The sequence below is a fragment of the Nematolebias whitei genome, chromosome 8, assembly GCF_014905685.2.
Source record: "Nematolebias whitei isolate Nwh7 chromosome 8, NemWhi1, whole genome shotgun sequence".
Lineage (NCBI taxonomy): Eukaryota > Metazoa > Chordata > Actinopteri > Cyprinodontiformes > Rivulidae > Nematolebias > Nematolebias whitei.
The window spans coordinates 22,534,333-22,558,896 of NC_056505.1; the positions used below are offsets into that span (position 1 = coordinate 22,534,333).

General features: G+C 38.7%; 1 protein-coding gene across 1 annotated transcript in view; it reads left to right on the forward strand.

Moving 5' to 3' along the window:
• Positions 1 to 24,564, forward strand: part of LOC119413602 (versican core protein-like) — a 273,726-nt gene that overhangs the window by 8,357 nt on the left and 240,805 nt on the right. Inside the window, exons 2-5 of the mRNA XM_037680660.1 lie at positions 14,004 to 14,381; positions 16,301 to 16,475; positions 16,660 to 16,787; positions 17,433 to 17,726. Of these exons, the coding sequence (XP_037536588.1) occupies positions 14,004 to 14,381; positions 16,301 to 16,475; positions 16,660 to 16,787; positions 17,433 to 17,726 (975 nt within the window). The remainder of the gene's footprint in view (positions 1 to 14,003; positions 14,382 to 16,300; positions 16,476 to 16,659; positions 16,788 to 17,432; positions 17,727 to 24,564) is intronic.

The following is a 24,564-nucleotide window of genomic DNA, read 5'->3' on the forward strand; positions in this document are numbered from 1 at the left end:
CCGCTACTTTTTTTTTCCTTTTGACTGTCCTTTTGGTTGCCATTTTATTTAATTTGTAAAAAAAAAAATCTGTATGCCTTTTTTATGTCTGTCCATTGTCGTCGCTGTTGTCCATTGTTGTCATCGTTCTTTGTTGAAATCAGGTCTCTCTTGTAAATGAGTCCCAGAGGCTCAGTGGGATTAACCTGTGTAAATAAAGGTTGAATCTGTGATAAAATGTATGAATGAAACCACAGTCTCGTGTTCTTTATTGTGTGAATGTTTATAAAGCTTTCACACTTTTTAGATCAGTTTTTCTTCCGTACATTTTTCGGCAGATAACTCGGTCTGCAATTTTTTTTTTTTTGGCTACTTCCAACAGTTGATGTATCAAAACATTCAGCTTATTCAAGAAATTCCTGCTATGACTTTATTTGTGCAATTTAAACTTTTTGAAATATTTATCTTTTCCGCCATGTTTTTCTTATTGAAAATGAATGCAGCTCTCTCCACATCCTTCAAACACTTTGTGCTGTTTATAACCTTTTACTGCGCATTGCAGCTTTTCTTCCAGTTCAGCTCTTGTCAGCTTCTTTCTGCTCATTTGATCATTTTTTAAACAATTTTCTCCTCATTTCTTTTTTGCTATTTTTTCTGCTTTTCTGCTAATTACATCTTTTTATGTGCCTCTTTAATGCTCTATTTGTCTTTTTATGTATTTTTCTGCTAATTTTAGCTTTTTTTTATTTTGCTGTTTTGCTCATTTCTTCCTTTTGTGCTTATTTCTAATAATTGCAAATTTTTTGTGCTTCTTTCATCCTCTTTCTGCTAAATTAAGCATTTTCAGCTTTTTCAATATTTTTTGACTCATTTCTGCTTCTTTTTCTTTTTGGTGCTAGTTTCAGACTTTTGGTAAACTATTCAGCCTCTCTGCCTATTTCAGTTTACTCTGCTCATTTCTGCTCTTTTCAGCTTTTACACATTTTTGCTGTTTTTTAGCTGCTTTCCACTTTTATTTTTATTTCTTCAGCAAATGTCATCTGCTCAAATTCATCTAGGATTAACAGTGTTTTAGTGATGAAACCTTTTCAACCTGGTTTCAGCTTCTTACTGCTTATTCAGCAACACATTTGAGCAGAAAATGCATCTTCTCTAACAACAAAGTCCATGCTCAATAATCCAGGTATACACTGGATTATTATACACTGGAGCATCTTCTCTAGTTATTTTTACATATATGATTTTAACAGACATGCACTTCATACCCCAAAGCTTCTCTGGATGTTTATTTGGTGATTAAATTAACTCCAATTTCCAATTTTGTGGCCTTTTTTCTTAACTTGTCTTGTGCAGCTAGATTAACCCTTGTTTCAAGGCCCTCATTAAAATGAACGCCAAAATTGAGTGGTTTCTAATTGAGGTGCTGCCTTAAACTGATCACCTTGTTTAAATGAAACCAAATGCTCTGCAGGTTTCAAGATGGAAGCTAAACTGGTGTGTAAAATGATGAGTTGCTGCTACAATGGGATGTACAGAGAAAACCTTTTATATTCTCCTCATAGTGCTACAAATGTTTATTTTTGAATAAAAGGTGCTGCTCAAACATTTTTTTAAAATCCAAGCATAGATGCAGCTTCTTTCCACAGCTTTAACAACGTTCACGCCCATGTTTCTTTAACTTGTTTAGATGAATTATTGGGTTTGCACATGCCTTGGCTCACGTCCCCATGACATCATCCTGCTTACAGTACATATGTACAGTGCTGTGCGCTCACTGTGAAGCACGTTTTTAATGCTCTCTAGGCCACCAAGCATTTAAATGGATGACAAAGACAGACTCGTATTGCACTTTTACTACCAAAACGTCCTCTAAAATGCTAATTGGAACCAAAGAAACCAAAAATGATTCTCTACAGCTGACTCAATTTCCTCTCAAATCTGTGAAGTCATTATGTGATTATCTCTACTTCTATTTGGTTAAAGGCCAAAGGATTGTTGGGTTATGCATGACAGTGTCTTCTCTTGTGTAGGATTAATGGCTGCTGGTGTAAGGAGTGACTGTCTTGCACACCCATTTCTGCTGTGGTTCAAGTACAGTGAGGAAAGTTACTCTCACGGGACATTTACAGAGACAGAGCCAATGTGTTCTGCTGTAGTTCTTTTATTAAGTTGTTAAAGTGGCACAGTGTTAATTGTGCTGTTTTGATTTTCTTATTTTGTGTTCTAGTCACCCCGTTTCTGGTTCATTGTGTATTCATTTTTTTCTTCACCTCAAACCTTGACATTAGTTTTTGTGTTTCACATGCACAAAGCTACTGGGACCTTGCTAACATGCTGATATTTCACTTTTTTTTATGCATTAGCTGTACCCATCAACTATAATAATAATAATAATAATAATAATAATAATAATAATAATAATAATAATAATAAACAACTATATACAAAAATAACCAATAGAATTTGGATGAAGGATGAAACTTCTCAGCAAAAAAAAGAAACTGGTCAGATGACCTGACTGAACATTGATGGATTTTTAACCTGGATTATTGAGCATGAACTTTGGTGAACCTATAGACATCTTACAGACTTTGGAAGTTGAAGCTGGTGCTATACCAGCATCACAGCTGGCTGTTTCCAGGACTACTGGTAGTTCTCAACCAGAGAAGATGGAGATATTACATCATTTGTTTATGGGTAGTGGTTGCACTGGTGCTCAATGTCATGCCATTGAACCCAGACCCGAGGACCCAGACTGGACCAGCTGGGCATGGGTACCAGCAACCTGAAAAAGGAGGAAGCAGGTAAAGATAATAGACGGATAGATGAATTAAAGACTGGATGGAATGATGGTGCAGTGGTTAGAGTTGTGACATGTCCAGGGTGTCCCCCCACCTCTTGCACAGTGATTGCTGGATTTGGGCACCAGACCCCTCCCACCACCCACCCCCTATTATAAAATTATAGTAAAGATGTGTCTCAGTCTAACTTTTTCTTAATAAATGCACTTTGACGGTCAAATCAGCTGCATTTCAAAAGCTGATACGTGAAAACATGAACGCGCAGAGAGACGCGAGTCGCTGTGTTTCTTCAAAATTTAACAAGATAACCACCTAAAAACATTTATTTGTTTGTTCGACTTTATAGTAAAGGTGTGTCTCAGTTGAACTTTTATTTAATAAATGCACTTTGACAGTCAGCTCAGGTGTATTTCACTGGGGCGGTGCAGCAAAATGAAGCTGACTCGGTTGCTGATGACGGTGGCATCTTTGGCAAGCCGATTGCATCATTAATAGCCACTTTTACATGATACAACGGCATGCCTTACTACTCGAGTGCCATCTAGAGGCTGAAAATGGTAGTGTTGAATATTTTCAGTCAGAATTAATGAAAATGGTCATATCTCAGCCAAAAATTGGTTCATAACTATGGGAAAAAATCCATAAATATGTTGGTTCGGTGTATAAGTCGCAGGGCATGCAAATTATGCAAAACAACTGCGACTTATATAGCGAAAAATATGGTAAATGCAATTAGGTGTGTTTTTATTTTTCAGACAATGCCACACAAAATGTTTTTTTTTTTTAAACTGCCTGAAGATCTGATGAATCGTTATTGCAATCAGTTCTATCATAGCTTTCCTCCTTTGACCTTTCACTAAAGCTGAAGGGATCGGCTGCAGTGATCTGGACCTCCTCACTTGACTCTCAAGGATCAAGGTTCACGTCCGCTCAGAGGCAACCCCATTTTCCCACATGTTCTACTCTAAACAAGGCGTAAGCTCACAAACACACACACCATGAGCTCGTTTTTCCAAACCCCAGGAAATCACATCAAGCTGTTTTTTCTCTCTCTGTGACACAGGTTTGGGTTGTGCTTGACACTTCAGTTATACAACTTATTTCCCACCGTTATTTATTAAATAGCTTATCTCCTGGCAATTCTCTGAAAAGTAATTTTGTAATCTTGGTACCAGTTGGATGTCTTTGTATATTTACACAGGAGCAAACACAATTGTCAAACATTATGAGTAAATGCAGATTTTCTCTATTGATTCTGAACAGGGAGGTCCAACCTGTATTTCATTGTGAAATTAAAACAGAGCAGCAGTGGCTTTTTAGTCTCTGAAGGATGGCCACTTTAGGTCAAAGACGTTTAATGCACTTTTTATCCTGTCTGTGGTGGCATGGGGCCAGAGGCAGACCACCTTTTATAGGTCATGTGATACGCAGGTCATCCTGGGGCCCGCACAGCAGATCACCAGGATCAAACACTCTTTCACTAACTCTTTGACTCTGTGATTTATGAGTTTGAAGACAGGACTTGACTGCACATATAGTACAAGTGTTTTACATGAACTGAGTTGCAGTTTTTATCTTGGTGACAACTTTGTTTAGAATGCAAATCTGTCACATGATTAGCTGTAGCCCACACATGATTATTGTCTTTTTTGTGTGTGCTGCCAGTAATAATGATTGTTTCTGACAAAGACTAAAAATCTTTCTAATTAAAAAAACAAAAATGTGTTAGATTTTTTTAAATACTTCTGTAACCTCAATGCTACCCTCAAATATATTTTTTGGGGAAACTGACTATATAGAAATCCCACTGCAAATGCATTTTTCTGATCACACATTTATAATGATGCATTATAGGGATGTGCAATATTATTGGCATGATATTGTTATCAACTGATATTAGCAATAAATGTAAATATCAGGCATGGGCCATTCCATCAAAATAACTCAACGATATAAAAGGCTTTTGTTTTAAGTTATTTTTTATTTATAAAACTGTCAAGTATATCTATTAATGCACTACTATTTACGGGTTTTTCACTTGTTGCTTGTGAACAGGTTGCGTTTAGACTTGTGAAAATGTACAAATTTGCACTGTTCAAGCATTGTCATTGTGTTAGAGAGTAAATGTCATGAATAAATTTGACATTAAACATAATCCGAGTTGAAGCGTTACATCATTTTCAGCTCCTTTTTGGCATCTGTATTTGGTAACAGGTCAAATTGACAAAGACCGTGCAGAATAATGTATTTAAATTCCACTGCAGAGAAAGCTATGTAGTCTCTAGGTCTAGGAAAAAAACAATATTGGAATTGGTTATCGGCCAAACAAGTTTTAAGATACTGGCATATCGGATATCAGCCACAAATCCAATACCGTGCATCCCTTATGCATTCCTTTAAGTAATATTTTTAAAATATATATATTTTAGGTCTATCTCTATACTTTTTGATTTTTTTATTAGCTCACTCGGTGATGCTTTGTTTTTGTTTTTTAATTTAGGTTTGAGAGTCAAAGTAAAAAAAAAAAATGTCTAGCTGGATTTCAATTCACCCTCTAAAAAGATCTCTCCTGACTAGACATTGTTGTCAAGTTCTTGGCCAACAAAATTATTTTTATGTGAATGCAAAGAGCAAAAACACACTTGCTTAATGTACAAGCAAAAATTTAGTACAAAAAAAAAAAAAAAAAGCAGTTCCACATGCACTCAGGTTGAAGAATCAGATGCTCCACGGCTCGGAACGGCTCACTCCAGTTGGCTTGACTGAAATTCGTACGTCGATAGTGGATGCACCGTATTGCAGCAGCTCGCTGCTATATCCGAGTCAGTAAAAGCAAAAAACAAACCCGAAAACTGCTGTTGTGCATAAATGGAGTTTTAGGATAGAATAAAATAAAACAAATCATCCTTTTTGGTTGCTTGATCTGGAAGGTTCAGTTGGCTGGATGGTCTTCACAAAACTATGTTTAAGCCGTTATTTAAAGTGGTTGATTTCCCCCATATGGAACATTTATCATCATTTAAAGGACCTCCCAACTTCAGTCAGGTGACTTATTCCAAGAGAACTAGTTATAGTCTGAACTATCAAGCTTCAGACCCTTTGATGTTATATTCTGTAGAAATATTGTGGCTATTAATATTTTACTTATTGTGCATAACTCTTTGAACTGCCTCAGTTGAAAGAAATGGAGTTTAATTCTGACCAGACTGATGAGCTAATGGTGAGTCTGATTAAGGGCGAGTTGGATAGCTGCAGACGAAAACCGTTGTTTTTCTTTCAGTATTGTGTTTTTTTTATCTCAGTAATTTCATTGAGGTTTATGCAAATAAATTTAGAATACATTGTTGCTTTATTGGTTCTTCCAGCAGAAAAAAAGTACAATATTTCCTTTCAGAAGTGCCAGGCTGTGCAAGACATGCTACAGCTAACTGCTGCTGCTATGCACTTAGAAACAATGTAAAAATAGCCCAAATAGGTTTACAAAACATTTGAATCTGACTTGTCATAAGACAGATGACCTTCAAAAATCTATCTACAGCATGTAGGATAATTAGTGTTCATAATGTTTCCCTGTTAAACTGGTATTTTGCTTCAAACTGCACATACTGTATATAAAAAAACAGGAACAGGTCTGCAATGGCAAAAACCAATGCAGACATGTTCCTGTTTTTAGTATTTTATATCGCTTTATAATGTAGCTGTTTTTGTTTATTTTCTATATCATTTCTTTCATTTACTTTTTATTTTATATGTTTTTTTTTTATGATTGTCTGCTGCTGTCATCTGTGTTCTTCATTTAAAGCAGGACTCTCTTGTAAATGAGTCCTCGAGGCTCAATGAGACTAACTTGTATAAATAAAGGTTGAATTGAATAGTGCACATTTAAAATGAATCGTTTAATGTCATTGTTATAATTAGTTGTTTTTCATGGTTTAAAACCCCCACAATGTGTTCCACGCAGCACCTGCAAATCAGGAAATTAGTTCATATTGAGAACCCACTGCCCCCCAGCCTTCCCTTTCTGTCTGAGCACTGCTTTCTTTTTCTTTTCTCTGAGTCAGTCAGTTTAGACCAGTCCAGCCTTGCAGGAGACAGATGTAACATGGCTGTTTCAGGGCCCCGAGATGATTACAATGTTCACAGGTAGAAGAGGCTGTTAACAAGAGCCCTCCAGCCTCAGGGGCAGGTTTTTCTCTCAGACTTTTCACCTTTGCTTTGCCTCTAAACTGGCTGCAGACATCCGAAGTGATTAAACAATTACGTCGTCTCTCTATCCGGTGTGCACCAACTGGTATTTTCACTTTGATTTGGAGTTAAATACTTATCTATAGTCTGAACTTCTAGACCTTCTTGTGTCCTTATTTTTGTAATCAGATGATAAGTTTGTCACAAAACACTATATATATATTTTTGTTTTTTGGTCATCTGTTCAGTTGTGTATTAAAAAAAAGATAGCACTGACATGTGAAGGCATTTATTCAGTCATATTTGATAGCAATGTGATATGTGCTCTAGGCAAAACCTTTTGACTAATTTAATGGTTTAAAGCCCTATTCGCACAGGATTAGTTTTACCTAGGGACCACATGTAATAAGTAAATTACTCCCCAACGTTTGCTTTTCATGTGGCACATTTGCACGGGATAACCAAAGTCTGAGATTTAGCTGAAATTTACGGACTCTTCTGGATATGATGTTAACGCGCTGCGTTGTCACGACTGGTCCGGTCCATATAATGTGCTTAATGTGCAGGACGGGCTGACCTCAGACTTTGATGATGTTTTATCAATAAGCACAAAGAAAACTAAAGAATGCACAATATAAAATTGTGTCAATCTACTTGTTGAGGAGGATGCAGGTCCGACCGGTCAGTTTAAGAGGTTAAAAAAAAAGCCACGTTAAGCTCAGATGGACAACCTGTCACCAGTCGTGCACGCGAGCATCTGCGCGTCCATTGCCCCGCTGGTTGAAATGGACTTGCGACCTGTCCAGGGTGTCCCCCACCTCTTGTACAGTGATGGCTGGACATGGGCACCAGCGACTCCCACTACCCGAAAAGAAAGAAGCTGGTAAATATAATGGATGGATGAATGGATGGATGGATGGGTCAGCTGATCATGTGCATGTCTCTGCACCTGCTGTCATCTGCGGTGAAGGAAGTAGCAGCATAAAAGCTGAAGCGAGCAGCGCATTCATTTAAAATAACCTTGTTCTATATTTTTCCAAATGGTTTTGCCTAAACAAAAACAAAACCCGCCTCATTACGTATCGGATCCCACCCATTTCTGTCCAAATCACAGAGATGCCTATTCATATTGGATTAGTATTATCACAGGACCTCAGAGTTCAGAAAACTATAGTAGGTAATTTGCGGGGGAATTTTTATTTTACAAATTACTGACATGGCCGATTTGCACAGGATTAACAACATAGACAATCTCTGTAATTATTACAAATAGCATGTAGGTAAAACTAATCCCGTGTAAATAGGGCTTAAGAAATCACAAAGGGAAGCACGGTGGCTCAGTTGGTAGATCTGTTGCCCCTCAACGAGATGGTCCTTTGTTCAAATCCCATCCCGGGGCCTTTCTGGGTGGAGTTTACATGTTCTCTCCGTGCATGTGTGGGTTTTCTCCGGGTACTCCTCCGTTTCCTTCCACAGACCAAAAACATGCATGTTAGGCTGATTGGTAACTCTAAATTGTCCCTAGATGTGAGTGAGAGAGTGAAAGGTTTGTCTCTCTGTGGCCCTGTGATGGACTGGAGACCTGTCCAGGGTGTTAAAAACGTTAAAAGTTACAAATGTTGTCTTTGATGCCTGTTTGTTTTACATCAGTGAGTGTGTGAATGACAATGATTAACTTAAAACGCTTTGTAGAATGGTGCTTTATGAAGTTCATTCCACCCCGCTACATTTAAAATGGCGGCGACATGGATTACATTCAGCGCTCAATAGGGCGTCTACGTATTTATGTCTGTGAATGGGACATCTAGTGTATATGTCTATAACCGAGACCCTCAAAGTGAAAGAGGGGCTTCAACAGATCCCAGGAACAACCTCAGATATCTCTGTCCAGTAGAGCACCGTCCTAGGAACAGCTGAGATGTTTTGCAGAACCCTAAAGCTCCCAGGGGGTCTGCAGGAGCCAAGCTTAAACAGCCCATATAAAGATTTAGCATCTATTTCTGTTATTTTGTTTTATTGTAGATTTTTTTGTCTAATATACCTTATTACCTTTATTTTTTTATGTTTTCTTGTTTGTGCAACCTAGCAGTTTAAATGTGAAATAATCCTGCTGGGGGTCAGTAGCTTTTAGTTTTAACACCTTAATTTATTTATTAAAGCAAATTTCACAGTCATTCAGCGTTCAGACTGTAGTTTTAGCACAAGATTATTTTATTTAATTTTTTAGTAAAAGTTTTAAAATATGTAAAGGACGTTTTATGCCACAGCAGTCTGATTGGCTGTGGAGCACCTCTCGAGCGCATGGCCAAATTAATCCCCCCTCCCCCCGCTCCTCCTCCAAAAGGTGTCCCATTCACTTTTTTAATGGGCTCCTCCTCTGACGACATGACAACGTGGGGTGGACAAAATGGAATTAGTTTCTTGCCAGCACTTCACGGATCGTGTCGCTCGGCTCAGAACTAGGATCAGCCTGGACTGGGACCCTTCAGCTGAGGAGCATCAAGAAGAAGAGCACTCTGGGAAAGAAGCTGTCTGCGTCAATTTGGAGTGGACCCATTTGGGCACAATTTTACGCACGCATGTTACGCGCCGGGACCACCTCAAATTTAGGACCTATGTAAATATTTGCACGTGTTTATGGAAAAAAAAAACATTTAAACCGTGAGTATTTGGAGTCTCGCATATTTCTTCTGTAATCTCTTTTTGTACTCTGTCTTTGAGTCAAAATTAGTGCATTAGTCATGCTCTAATCTGCTTAGCATGTAATACTTTGTTGGGATGTGAAGTACATGCCTGATAATATGGTAAAACAATGTGCAATTGATCAGTTTACAAATAACAGGCAACACCCTGGGATGTCCTCAGTTAACTTGTGTCCCTCTGCGCACTGAAGACAGGACTGAAAACACAGTCCGCAAGTTAAGTTTGATTTATCCCTTATGCTGTTTGAACTGATTATCATTTGATCTAAAGCACCCATTTGTTTCTGAAATCACCAAGGAGATAAAAAGCGCCTAAAACTAGCTGTCAGTTTTGTGATGAAATGACGTTGACAGTCATAGACTTCATCTTTCACAGCTAGAAGATTCCCAGTCACCCCCAAACCTCAACTGTATGCTTGTGTGATGCTGAAGTAGTGGCTCTCCATTAAATAAGTTTTATTAAGCCATTGATGTTTGATTGGACTTTCTGCATGTGTTTTCTTCTCCAAGAGCCACTGACTTCAATCCCATTTCTTTAGTGACTTTTTGATTGACATGGCAACCACAAAATATCCCTTTTTACATGCATATTATGTCCTGATGATTTTGTAATCATGAGACTTTGTTAATTGATATTTGATGAAGAGCTCCCCAAGTTTCCGTCCCCCTCTGAGACCCAACACTGGTGTTTATACAGTGGGGTGCTAATGAGGGCAAGGGGCTCGCTTCTCTGGTCCTCCTGTCTTCAAAAACTCCAAAAGGATGACCTCACAGGAAGTTTTACCTCCCAATTCTACCACCCACTTATTCACTGAAAGCATGCATGTATAAGATTTCTTGGGTTTGCCTCAACTTATTACTGCAAATCCAAAACATGGTATATTTTATTGATGGAGTCATCTTTCAAGCCAGATTATCCTAGACTGAGAAATTAAAGTTGTAGTTATTTTGGTCTACCCTTCACTATACAATTATCAGTCAGAGTCAGAGATTCTTTATTGTCATTCGCACCTCATGTGGTACATGTGGTGGAGCGAAATTATGTTCACAGGGTCCCAGTTACATCCAACAATAAAATGTATAAGAAAAACAATGATAACATCTAAGATATGAACTAAGAAAAACATCAACTAAATATACACTAAGCACTCATAACATAAAAACATTACGTTGAACATCAGCACAAACTTGAACATGAGTCCGTGTAAGCAGATGAGCACACATAAACACACCAACATTGAAACAGATCAGCAGCAACATGAAACAGATCAGCAGCAACATGGTGTGATTTTTTTTCACAGTGATTATTCTGGTCAGATATTCATGAGTGTAACAGCCTCAGGGTAGAAGCTGTTCCTCAGTCTAGTGGTTCTACACTTAATGCTTCTCAACCTCCTTCCTGAGGGGAGCGGGGCAAAAAGTGTGTGTGCTGGGTGAGTGGGGTTCTTCATGATGCAGGTAATCTTCTTCCTGCATCTGGAGGTGTAGATGTCTGTGATGGTGGGGAGGCTGACTCCAACAGACTTCTGTGCAGCCTTCACCACTCTCTGCAAAGCTTTTCTTTCTGCAGCTGTGCAGCCTCCATGCCACACGTTGATGCTGGAGCACAGGATGCTCTCCACTGCACACCTGCAGAAGGAGGTGAGGACTGAGGTTCTCAGAACAGCTTGTCTCAGCCACCTGAGGAAGTAGAGTCTCTGATGAGCTTTCTTGATCAGGCTGGTGGTGTTGTTGCTCCAGCTGAGGTTGTCATTCATGTGTACACCCAAGTACTTCTAGCTGGAGACCACTTCCACCGCATATGGAAGCAATGTGACAGCCTGGATGGGTAGCTGCACAATCATATGTGAGCAGAGTAAACAGGAGAGGGCTCAACACACATCCCTGAGGAGAGCCAGTGCTGAGGGTTGTGGTGGTCTATTTGTTAAGAAGTCTAGTACCCAGTTGCATATGGAGGGGCTTAGTCCTAGTGTGAATAGTTTGTCCATCAGGGTTTCGGGGATCATGGTGTTGAAGGCGGACGTGAAGTCCACAAAGAGCATACGGACGTAAGAGTTTTTCTGCTCCAGGTGGTTAAGCGCAGTGTGGACCACAGAGGAGATGCACATTCTTGTGCAATAGTTTGATATCTCGCTTGATCTCGCATGATCTGTTACACTGGAGAATTTGGAAGGACTGTCATCTACTAGCACTCCATTTTAAAGCCCCATATCTATAAAATTCACTGATGTACGGCCATTTTTGTGTAGTCTAACGTTGATTATTTGTGACAGTCATCTTGAATTGGGTTACTCAGAAAGTTGAGGTGTAGAAATGCAGCCAATAATTATGTTCTGAGAGTTTATAAGAAGTTTGTCCAGTGGTTCAAGCGATATGACATTTTATCTAATTACTGTATTTACTGTAAATATAGTCTACTTTGTTATTTTCACGTGTTTAATGTTAATTTCGCATGTGTTTTTCACTCAAAAATATTTACAAGAAGAAAAATGAACAGAATGTCTCACACAAGTTGTTTTCTAATTCAACTGCTTGTTTGTTTTTCTTTGTTTTAATTATCAACAGATGATTCTAAATTATAAGCACATCCTGTGGTTGCTTTATCTCTGTGGAGCTGCAACAGGTAAATCTACCGCCACTTTCTCTTTTTGTGGTCCACTCTGTCTGTTCTTCCCTCTCTCTCTCTGTCTGTCTCCCTCATTTGTCTTGTTCCTATTCACTCTCTCTCTACCCTTTTGTGGAAACTACACATTTAGCTGGTATGCAATGTTAGAATTTTCTCATGGTACAAAAGTGAGTGATATGCGGTGTACACACCTTGAAAGCTAGTAGCACCTGTTGCCCCTTTGCCCCTGACTCCGTCTCCAAGTATGGATACATTTCAGTTCAGTTCCCAGTCTACAGGTTCCATAGAAGTTTTTAATTGCACTTGCTAACGAAACCCCTTGTTAACGTTTCATGCCTTTCAGATTATCCCACCAGTGTTTCCTAAGCATTCCCTGCATTGCTCCCTGTGAACACCCCCAACTCCATACCTTGCCCCTGGCTACCCCTTGGGAAAAACAAAACAAAAAAACACCCAAGTTGGGAAAAAAGGCTTTCTGGTTCCTCTCCAAGGAGTTTAGTAGTGGTGGTCTCTTGCACTTCTCTCCACTTACAGTGCCTTGCGAAAGTATTTGGCCCCCTTGAACTTTTCAATACGTTAATACTGCAAGTCTCTTGGGGTATGTCTCTATCAGTTTTGCACATCGAGATTTATACAAGATTTATACATTTATGCGGAGACTTGATTACACACAGGTGGATTCTATTCATCATCATCAGTCATTTGGAACAACATTGGATCATTCATAGATCCTCACTGAACTTCTGGAGTGAGTTTGCTGCACTGAAAGTAAAGGGCCGAATAATATTGCACGCCCCACTTTTCACTTTTTTATTTGTTAAAAAGTTTGACACATTCAATAAATTACATTCCACTTCACGATTGTGTCCCACTTGTTGTTGATTCGTCACAAAAAATTTAAATTTTATATCTTTATGTTTGAAGCCTGAAATGTGGCAAAAGGTTGAAAAGTTCAAGGGGGCCGAAGACTTTCGCAAGGCACTGTAAACATATATGTCGCATAAAACTGAAATTAGACATAAGACATTAAATTTGAGTCATATATTTATTTGAAAAGGATTCAAGGTTCTTTATTTGTCCTACACACCGCATGTGGTGCATGTGGTGGAACGAAATTGCGAACACAGGGTCCCAGTTACATCCAAAAAGCAATTACATTTTTAGTGTTTGCTATACATGATTTTTATTTATTTATTTTTTGCCTATGCTATAATTTCAATTTGTACATCTATGATTTTCCAGCTCATTTTGTCTGTGGATCTACCTGCCATGCAAACACACCCTGGTTGTAGTTGAAAGAGGGCCTATTTGAGAAGGAACATCAACAGAGGCATAACATGCAGTGACACAACCATGACTCCTTTATTAAACCAGTTATTCGGACTTCATACAAACATGCTGCACATCCAGTACTCTGTAGCAAATGTATTCCCACACCCATCATTTCAAGGATGAGGTTTAACTTTCCAAGCGCCCCTTTCAAAACATGATGCATGTTTTTTTTATTAGGCTGGGTGTAGTTCCACCCTCTCCACGCTAATGAGCCAGGCATTTTATATTGTCTGTTTACATGTGTTGGGCCATGCATAATCAGAAAAAAATTATGTTTTTGGATGAAAGGATAAATGAAAGAGAAAGGCAGTATTAAAATGTAATTTAGAGAACCAAGAGCTGTATTTAACTCATTTCCTTTTTTCTTTTCCCTTTCAGCATTTAAGTCATCAATAGTCACACCAGCCTCTGGTTCTCTCTCAGGGAAGGTGGTCCTTCCCTGCTTCTTCTCAATCCCAACCTCACCGCCACTCTCCTCTCCCTATGGAGCAATCATTTATGGCACTGATTATGTGTGGATTAAATGGACCAAAATAGTTGGCACAGTTGAAACCACGGTGCTGACGGCACAAAAAGGGGTCATAAAGCTAAATTCCCGCTACAAGAAACGTATATCAGTGCCCAGTCACCCCGAGGATGTCGGCGATGCTTCACTGACGATAGTCAAGCTGCGTGCCAGCGATGCCGGTACTTACCGTTGTGACGTCATATATGGCATTGAAGACACTCACAGTATGGTTGACCTTGATGTCTCTGGTAAGCTCCTGCCCTTGTCATCTTGGAATAAAACTAAAAGCATGAAAGTTGGAGAAGGCTAGTTCTACAAGCGCATGATAGAGAAATGCTATAGAGGTACTGATAGAGATGGAAGGCCCTATGGGAGTCTAAGTGCATACTTGGATAGATGCAGCTACACAGTAGTTACTATTAGTTAATAACTACAATTTTTAGTAGTTTTCTTTTTCTTTTGAGAGGTCAGAGTCAGAGTCAGAGTTTCTTTATTGTCATTCGCACCTCATGTGGTACATGTGGTGGAGCGAAATTATGTACGCAGGGTCCCAGTTACATCCAACAATAAAATGTATAAGAAAAACAGTAATAACATCTAAGATATGAAATAAGAAAAACATCAACTAAATATACACTAAGCACTCATAACATAAAACATTGAACATCAGCACAAACATGAACATGAGTCTGTGAGCAGATGTGCACGCATGAACACATCAACATTGAAACAGATCAGCAGCAACATGAAACAGATCAGCAGCAACATGATATGGTTTTTCACAGTGATTATTCTAGTTAGAGATTCATGAGTCTAACAGCCTCAGGGTAGAAGCTGTTCCTCAGTCTAGTGGTTCTACACTTAATGCTCCTTAACCTCCTTCCTGAGGGGAGTGGGGCAAAAAGTGTGTGTGCTGGGTGGGTGGGGTCCTTCATGATGCAGGTGGCCCTCTTCCTGCATCTGGAGGTGTAGATGTCTGTGATGGTGGGGAGACTGATTCCGACAGATTTCTGTGCAGCCTTCACCACTCTCTGCAAAGCTTTTCTTTCTGCAGCTGTGCAGCCTCCATGCCACACATTGATGCTCGAGCACAGGATGCTCTCCACTGTACACCTGTAGAAGGAGGTGAGGACTGAGCTTCCCAGACCAGCTCGTCTCAGCCGTCTGAGGAAGTAGAGTCTCTGATGAGCTTTCTTGATCAGGCTGGTGGTGTTGTTGCTCCAGCTGAGGTTGTCATTCATGTGTACACCCAAGTACTTGTAGCTGGAGACCACTTCCACCGCAGATCCTCTTATGTTCAGGGGGGTGTAGGTGTTTTTGTTCCTTCTGAAGTCCACAATCATCTCCTTTGTCTTCTTCACATTGATGTGAAGGTTATTCTCTCTGCACCAGCTCTCCAGGTGTTCCACCTCCTGCCTGTAGCTGGACTCATCATTACTCATCAGGTGATTCTGTCTTTAAAAATGATGGGTCCAACTTTCTAGGGTACTTGTCCAGTGGATGCGAGTATGACCTCAATTATTCCTGTCTTCTTGGACACCTCCTTGTCATTAGATATTTCTCTTTAGTATAACACTAAGGAGAAATATCAAGTATTTTTACTCTCCTATATCTGAGCCATTGACAAATAATACTCTTGTTTAATATCAAAATATAATGTCTGTGTTGGGGAGGGGGTTTCCAATCCTTACCTTTTTTATTGTTGGCATTAAATGTTTCTGTCAAGAAGTATTGTGAGAGACAGAGACAGCTTTTGTGGGTGGATGAGGGGATGCTGGGGGCTGGGATACTTTTGGTTTACAGTCTGCACATCCTCCTTTCCAGCTATTTGCAATGTTAATTGAGACTATCAATCAAATCTTCTACGTCTGTTTACCGTCCACAAATATGGGGATTTCAGGGCCGTGGCATCATGTGCACTTATCTTGTTCATTTGCGGTGAGCTGTAGAGTATTTCGCATATCCTCTTGGTTTATTGCAAAGCTCCTCCTTTCCAAATAAGCCGAGAGACTCATTTATTTTATTCACAGCGTGCGCTTCACAAGTCACTTGTCAGAGTTAACCACTGTGACAATATGCTAATGAATTCCAGATGATTACTTCAACTTTATTTTTTTTAATTATGTTTCATCAATAAATGATTGTTTGTGTGTGTGTGTGTTGCCAGGTGTTGTTTTTCACTATCGACCAAACTCTGGCAGATACACTTTAACCTTCCAAGAGGCTATTCAAACTTGCCAAAATATTGGAGCAACTATTGCTACTCCTGCCCAACTGAGAGCAGCCCATGCGGATGGTTATGAACAGTGTGATGCTGGATGGTGTTCTGACCAAACTGTCAGGTTAGCTTTGGCTCTTAACACTGGTGTTCATGTATTTATTGTATATAGTGGCAGTAAAAAAATGGACTCAGCTACCCCTTCATTTAGCATATGCATTGATTTTTTTTTTCTGGTGATATCAAATGCCATTTTTTAAAGAAAATAATGTAGTTTGTGCAACTTTTTGTTTTCTTTATTTGTGCAGATACCCAATGACAAGGACAAGAAGGCTCTGCTTAGGAGATCTGAAGAACAGGACAGGCGTGAGGTCATATGGAAAAAGGAAACCTACAGAGACCTACGATGTATACTGCTTTACTGACAAACTCGATGGTAAGCAGTTTAAGCATTGGCAGGTTTTAGCTTATGCTCGGTCACTTTATTGCAACATTTCAGTGTAGACAGAACAAAACTTTTTTTAATATACATTTTGTTGCACTAAACAATTGCACATTTGTTTTTATGGAGCTGGGATTGCAGAGACACTTCTAATAATTAATCTAAAAACAATCATTTTCTTTTTTGGAAAGTAACCAACAAAAAATGTCTTTGTTTTTGTTGTGATGTCCTCTCTTCCCAGCCCTCAGATTTTTATACTCATTTTTCGTTATGTTTGCTACTGCTGAGAGAAACCAAGTAACTCATTTTTATTTGCTTTCCTTTGGTGTGAATTGGTTCAGAGCAATGCTCAGAAATGTTTGTGTTCATATTTATTTTAAAACATAAATTAGCATCCTGGACAGATGAAGATGAAAGTCTATGAATGTCTTTTATCAACATGCCCTTTTTTTTTGCAGGAAAAAAAAACCTCCAATCTTTTTTTATTTGCACCAGAATACTGTTGCTATTGATCCAGATTGCTGAAAAATTCTTAAGTTTAACTAACCACAGTTTTTGTGAGACAACAAATTGTTTGTACGGTATTCAGTCTTTTACTGTCATCAGGTATTTATGAAATGTTTCTGCTTTTTAATTCAGGTGAAGTCTTCTATGCTCCTGTTCCCCATAAGATGACTTTTGACGAAGCTCGCAAAGAGTGTGCAAAACATGGCGCAGACCTGGCAAGAACTGGTCAGCTGCACTTTGCCTGGAAACATGGATTCCACCAATGCAATTATGGCTGGGTCCATGATGGCAGTGTACGACTTCCGATTGTTAAGGCCAGTCCGAGGTGTGGGCGAGGAAAAACTGGTGTCTTTTCCTTGTATCGTCACAGGAATCAGACTGGCTTCCCAAATCCTACAAGGAAGTTTGGAGCTTATTGTTTTAGAGGTAAAATATTATTCATATTGCTACACTTTCTAATACTCACAGGAGACTCTATGCCCTTTTGTATACAAGTTGGTTCTAATTTTTCAAGTCTTGATGGAGCTTTTGTGACATTATTGGGTTAAAAATAATAAGTATACCAGTACCACCACATTATCCAACCTACTTTGACAATTCTTGTTTCAAGAGTTCTTAAATAGCTAAGTGACACCCACAACTTCTCTCCATTCCTTTATTTTGTAGAATCTGTATCTTTGGAGAACCAACATTTACAGTGTGAGATCTATGCTTTTATACATCAAATTGAAATCAATTAAACAAACAAACTGAAATCAAACCAAGCTAACGGAAAAATACTTTAAAGAAAACATATTTGTGCAGTTCTTGTCTATAGTTTGACCAGGAATAGTTAAATTCCAGTTTTGGAGTCAAAATGGCAGTGCAGAACATGTGCTAAACTAGCCCTTGGTTAATACACCAACTTTTTTTCTTTCATTTAACAGCACAGCGATATCATCTGTTTTATTTGCTGTAGATTTTAGAGGATAAACGTTAAAAACTCTTATTATTCTTATTACTGCTTATATGGGAGTAGTAGTAACTAATGTTTTCTAATGATTTTCAGTAGTTCTGCACCTTTAAGCACAAATGGGTGCACTCTGTTGTACATGGATACAGTACAATAGATGATGGAGATTTGCTGTTTATGGCAAAGGAAAAAAAACAAGAAAACATAAATAGGAGTTTTTTTTCTTCCACTTTGAAAGTTTTGAAGTTGAATTTAAGTGGAGATCATAGTTGGAAGTAAAGAATGAAAGGCTGGATTTCACTCTGAGCTTGGTGAGTGTGATGTAGAACTCCTCTGCAAGTCCAAAAAAACTTATTGAAATATATCCTGACCTCAGAGTGCCAAACAAAGTGAGAGTGAATGTGAATGTTTTTATAAGACACTGTGTTGCTACTGACTGCAGATATGGAAGTACAGTGTTAGACTGTTTCTTGCATGCTCTAGGTCATAATCTGTATCTGTTGAATTTTCATATCTAAAATAACAGAGAGTACCATAATTGTGGGCCCAAGCCATTTTCTGACTGTTAAGAAGCTATGAGCTCATTTTCTACATTCATTTTCTTCTGCTGTCCCACCATTTGATTTTCTGCTTCTTTACACAATGACCTTTCCTAGATTTGACTACGTATAGGCAGAGTATATGGGCAGATGTTAAAACCTTCTGCAGCTAGCTTAGACTTCTTTTCTATTCAGTTTTATTTTTTTTTGTTTCATGCCTTATTTGAGACTTCCAGTCACAACAATGGTACTGGGGGGGGGGGGGGGGACTTTTTCACAAGCATTACTAGTTATGTGCCAGACCACTCTGTCCAGTTGAACTTACTAACATTTTATTGCAAATTTTTGACTCGCATCCATTTGTGTGAGCAATGTTATTATAAAGTTAAAACTTAAAAAAAAGTTTTATAAATTATACCAGTATTCTCATGTTAGTATTTCTTCCAAGTGACACAAAAAGTCCAAAAGTTTTTCTTTCGAGTTTACAGTAATTTTCATGTTTTCTTTATTTCATCATTTTAAATGTAGCAGTAGATCTCTTTTAATAGACACTTTGTGGCATGCTGAAACTTATCAAACGTGGCTGTTTTTAAGTAATCAGTATTCCCAGGGCAACACCAAACGATAGATGATCGTTACCATTTAGGAAAGTGGCAAAGTGCCACACCTCACAGCCTTTTTAGTCTCCCTATCTGACCTCCTTTGAGTCTTTCATCTCTCATTTCCTCTGTCAGTTTTGCCTCTGTCATTCTCACTTGCACTTATCTGAGCAGACATTTGGATAATGGACGAAAGCTACTGCTGGTCTTCTAAATTCAGTCATCCTCAGTGACCTCTGACATGCCCTTTCCATCTTTACAAATGAGAGGTTGAACAGATAAGCTGACCACTGCATGGCCATTTTCTGCCCCTTGGGCCATGCTGACTCGCAGTGATAAGTCGACACGGAGTTCAGAGGGCACACAAACATGCCAGACCCACCTCCTGCTCTGTGTATGTCATGTCAGCTCTCTCTGTTGGGTTGTATTTACACCTTGGTGTAAGTGCTCTTTTAAGTACCCCCGTTTGGTAGGACTCCGTCATTTCCTGCTTTTCAGCTTACAATAATGTCTTGAACGAGAAATATTATCTAAACTAATGTCACTTAAACGACACAGAAAGACAAAGAAAGGAGAGCTGGATGTAGAGGGAAAAGGAAGATAATTGCTCCCTGATTAGTCCTGGATTGGCTTGAAAGAAACAAAGACTCTGTAATAGCAACAGCTCATATTTGTTGGTGAAATAATGCCATACAGTGGTGCTTGAAAGTTTGTGAACCATTTAGAATTTTCTATATTTCTGCATAAATATGACACAAAACATCATCAGATTTTCACAAAAGTCCTAAAAGTAGATAAAGAGAACCTGGTTAAACAAATGGGACAAAAATATTATACTTGGACTTAACAAAGTAAAGTCAGGTCCTCTGGACGGATTCTTCTTGTTGAAATGCTTCATCTTTTATCCAAAATACATATTTTGGAACTTTATTTGTGTGTACTGATGCATGCTCAATAATCCAGGTAGAAAAATCTAAAAAAAAAGTTAAATCTGGTCCTCTGGACATTAAAAAAACAAAGCAAAACTTTTTTTTTTTTTTTAATGCCCAGAGGACCAGATTTAACTTTTTTAGATTTATTTGTTGTGCTTAGGGTCATTGTCTTGCTGCATGACCCACCTTCTCTTGAGATTCAGTTCATGGACAGATGTCGTCACATCTTATGTGATTCTTTGTGTATATTCCTTTGTACTAAAACTCTGGCACAATTTCCTGTGGGATCAATAAAGTTCTATCTTATCTTATCTTATCTTATTCAGAATTCATTGTTCCATAAATGATGGCAAGCCATCCTGGCCCAGATGCAGAAAAACATGCCCAAACCAAAATACTACCTCCACCATCTTTCACAAATGGGATAAGGTTCTTATGTAGGAATGCAGAGTTTTCCTTTCTCCAAACATAACACTTTTCCTTTAATCCAAAAAGTTCTGTTTTGGTCTCAACTGTCTACAAAACATTCTTCCAACAGCTCAATGTTCTTTTTGGAGAGCAGTGGCTTTCTCCGTCAACCTTGCCATGCACATCATTGTTGTTCAGTGTTCTCCTGATGGTGGACTCATGAACATTAACTTTAGCTAATGTGAGAGAGGCCTATTTGCTTAGAAGTTACCCTGGGGTCCCTTGTGACCTCGCCATTTATTCCATGTCTTGTTCTTGGAGTGATCTTTGTTGGTCCACCACTCCTGGGGAGTGTAACGATGGTCTTGAGTTTACTCCACTTGTTCATAATCTGTCTGACTGTGGAATGGTGGAGTCCAAACTCTTTACAGATGGTTTTGTAACCTTTTCCAGCCTGATGAGCCTCAACAACTCTTTTTCTGAGGTCCTCAGAAATCTCCTTTGTTCGTGCCATGATAAACTTACACAAACATGTTGTGAGGAGCAGACTTTGATAGATCCCTGTTCTTTAAATCAAACAGGGTGCACACTCACACCTGATCATCATCCCATTGATTGAAAACACCTGACTCTAATTTCACCTTCAAATGAACTGATAATCCTAGAGGTTCACATAATTTAGCCACACAAATATGTAATATTGGACCATTTTTTCTCAATAAATAAATGACCAAGTATAATATTTGTGTCTAATTTGTTTAACTGGATTCTCTTTATCAAATTTTAGGACTTGTGTGAAAGTCTGATGATGTTTTGGGTCATATTTATGCAAAAATATAGACAATTCTAAATGGTTCACAAACGTTCAAGCACTACTGTACTTTTGAGAGAGGACTTAAATGTTCCTGTATAAGGTTAAAACAAAAAAACATGTCTCCCACCTTACATAACAGATGCTTTTGTGAGAGATCTTCAGTTCAAAGTGGTCGACAGCTGGCTTTATGTAGTGAGTTCATGCCATCAAGGAAGTCTTTGCGCTTCTTTTTATTGGTCTGAGTAAATACAAGTGCATGGAAGGATGTAAAGACAGGGATGAAGAGGGACACGTAAGCAAATCACAAGATAGATAAAAGGGCTCATTAACAAATTGGTTTAAATAAGCAGTCACAGCAAGTTTACTTTACACATCTGTAAATTATTATTACAATGATGACAAATTAAAATCAGTTGTAAAATACAGGTAGTGTACTGTGATAAGAAACCAAATAAATGTGAGAATAGCTGACCAAATCTACATCACTGGATTGCTTAAAGTTTAATAAATTAAAGTTTAACTGTTTAATTTATTTGTTATAGTCCTGGGAACCCTTTCAGACAGATCTGGAAATGTTTGGAGAGACATTCAAAGTATACATTGGAAACAGAACACTTAAACAATGAGCTCATTTGCTATAGATGTCCAGTTTGTCATGTGCAAGAGAACACTATTAAACTGATAAGAAATTCTGCTCCTTGCTTAAGTAAACGTACATTTACAGTTTGCTCTGTAGCATTAGCCCCTCCTTTAAGACTATTTGGATCATTCCTCTTGTTACTGGCTATAAACAACGTTAAGCGTTAAGAGAGGAAGTAATTTGCACTAGCATATCTAGGAAGTGTCATAATCGGCATAGTGTTGAACCCAGAGTGCAGACAGACACGGAAGAACTCGAAGGTAAAATAAAGAAATCTATTTAGTTAACAAATCTCAATATCAAACATCTGATGCTGCAGCAAAAACTTGAAAATAAACTGGGATCAGGGCGGCACGGAGGAAACTGAACATGGCTGTGGGAAGCACAATCCACAGACTAGGTGGAAACACAGAGATGCTGAACTTAAAGGGACACTAACAAGACACAATGACAAACACCTGAGTAAAGACAATGAGGAACAGGTGAGAGTGGCAAGAGCTGGAGCTGACTATGGGGGACAAACATTAGAAAGGCTGAACAAGAAAACACAAAGATCTCGAGACATAAACACGATTCTCACAGGAAGCCTTAACCTCTGGGAATTGTTATTGTCATATTAAGTTTCATGGATGCTATAAGACCTATTGTATTTTTCTTCTTGCCTCTAAATGCCAAAATGACTGATAAAAAGTGATCTTAACAGATTTCTGTGGATCCTAAAAAATAAAAGATTGGAAACGCATCCAATCCACAATCCAAAAACACGCATGTTAGGCTGCCTTCAGGCCCAGGCCTCCCTTTCTAAAGAGACCTGTGATCTCAATGGGATTTGCCTGGTTAAATAAAGGTTAACGTTAAGAATGTTATGCATTAATTCAAATTAGCTGAAAGATATATTGCCTGTTAGGATCTTGTTTTAATTCTGACATTCATGCTGACATCTTAAGCCCCTTATCCACGGGTCTTTTTGGTACTCCTATGTAACTAGTTGTGGCCGATTGCAGGATTTATCAACAATGCCTTTAACGGTGGAACCCACCCCATTTTTGGGACCTAAATCACTGAGGTCCCAGGTCTGGTTCTTTTAGGGTCTAGTTGTGACATCAGCGCACTGTAGGTCACTGATTGGTCAGGGGGCGTATTCATTGGTGGAGGGCGGAGATTCAGTCTTCCACCGGAAATCACAATCCACCATTTTCTTTTTCACCCGCATAACAGACAACAAGAAATCGGAGGAGCTTATTTTGGAATATTTTATAAGGTAAAACAAATAATCATGGCACAACCGTGGTCGAATGCTGAAGTTCAGGCATTTCTCTGTTTGCTGGCCGATGAACAAGTGCAGCGCGAGCTAGATGGAACGAAACGAAATAAAAAGATTTTTCAAGAGGTGTCTGCGCAGATGGCGGTGCAGGGCTCCATCGCACACCAAAGCAAAGAGGAAAGCTTAAAAAACTAATAGTTGATGGTGAGTGTATTTTATTTACTTTAAGCATATTTCCTTTTCCTCATGCAACCGTTTCTTTGCGTTTTCTGAAAGTACTCTGAACAAACGAGGCTGACGCGGTTACGTCGTCATTAGTTAGCATCATTGCTAACTGTACTCTGTTGCTGTTTTTCCACTCTTATTTTGATGCAGAAAGTCCCACTGAACATGAAGGTTCGCCAGATTCTGCTTTTGACTGTCCAATCCTCCCCGCTTCTGACCCTTCCCGACCACACCAGCTCCGAGTACATCTACGCCACCGGGCACATCCACGCCACCGGGCACATCCACGCCACCGGGCAACACGCAGCAGAGCGGCACCAAACAGCACCCGTTACTAGGTAAGAAGCAACAATCGTGTTTAACATCACATTGATCATGTTGATATGAATGTTGTTTTGTTTTTGTTGTAAAACACCTTGCATGTATTCAAACTACTTGTTTATTCAGTTGTAATGTATAAATGTTAAATTTCATTATTCATTTATTACTTAAACTTTCATTTATGAAGTTTATTATTGAAATTATACAGGGTGTAGTGATTTTTGTTCAGATTAACGATGCTCTGTTCTTTTTCTAAATTAGCACAAACCGTTGTAAATGACTACATGTAGTTTATTTATGCCCACCTGCTTACTATCATTAAAGTACTAGACTGCTTTATGAACAGAATCATTTCTGATCTTGTGAACAAACACCTTTTGAAATTAGCAATTAGCAGGAACTTTAATGTTAATAATTTATTAAAAAACTCTACCTGTACTTCATCATCTAACAGCCATTTTCTTGTGTGTTATTCCTAGGCAATAGAAAGCGCAGATCAACAAGTGCAGCAGAGAGCTTTGTTTCTGCACATACTGAACAAGAAGAGATGAACCGGAAGCAGAGAGAGGA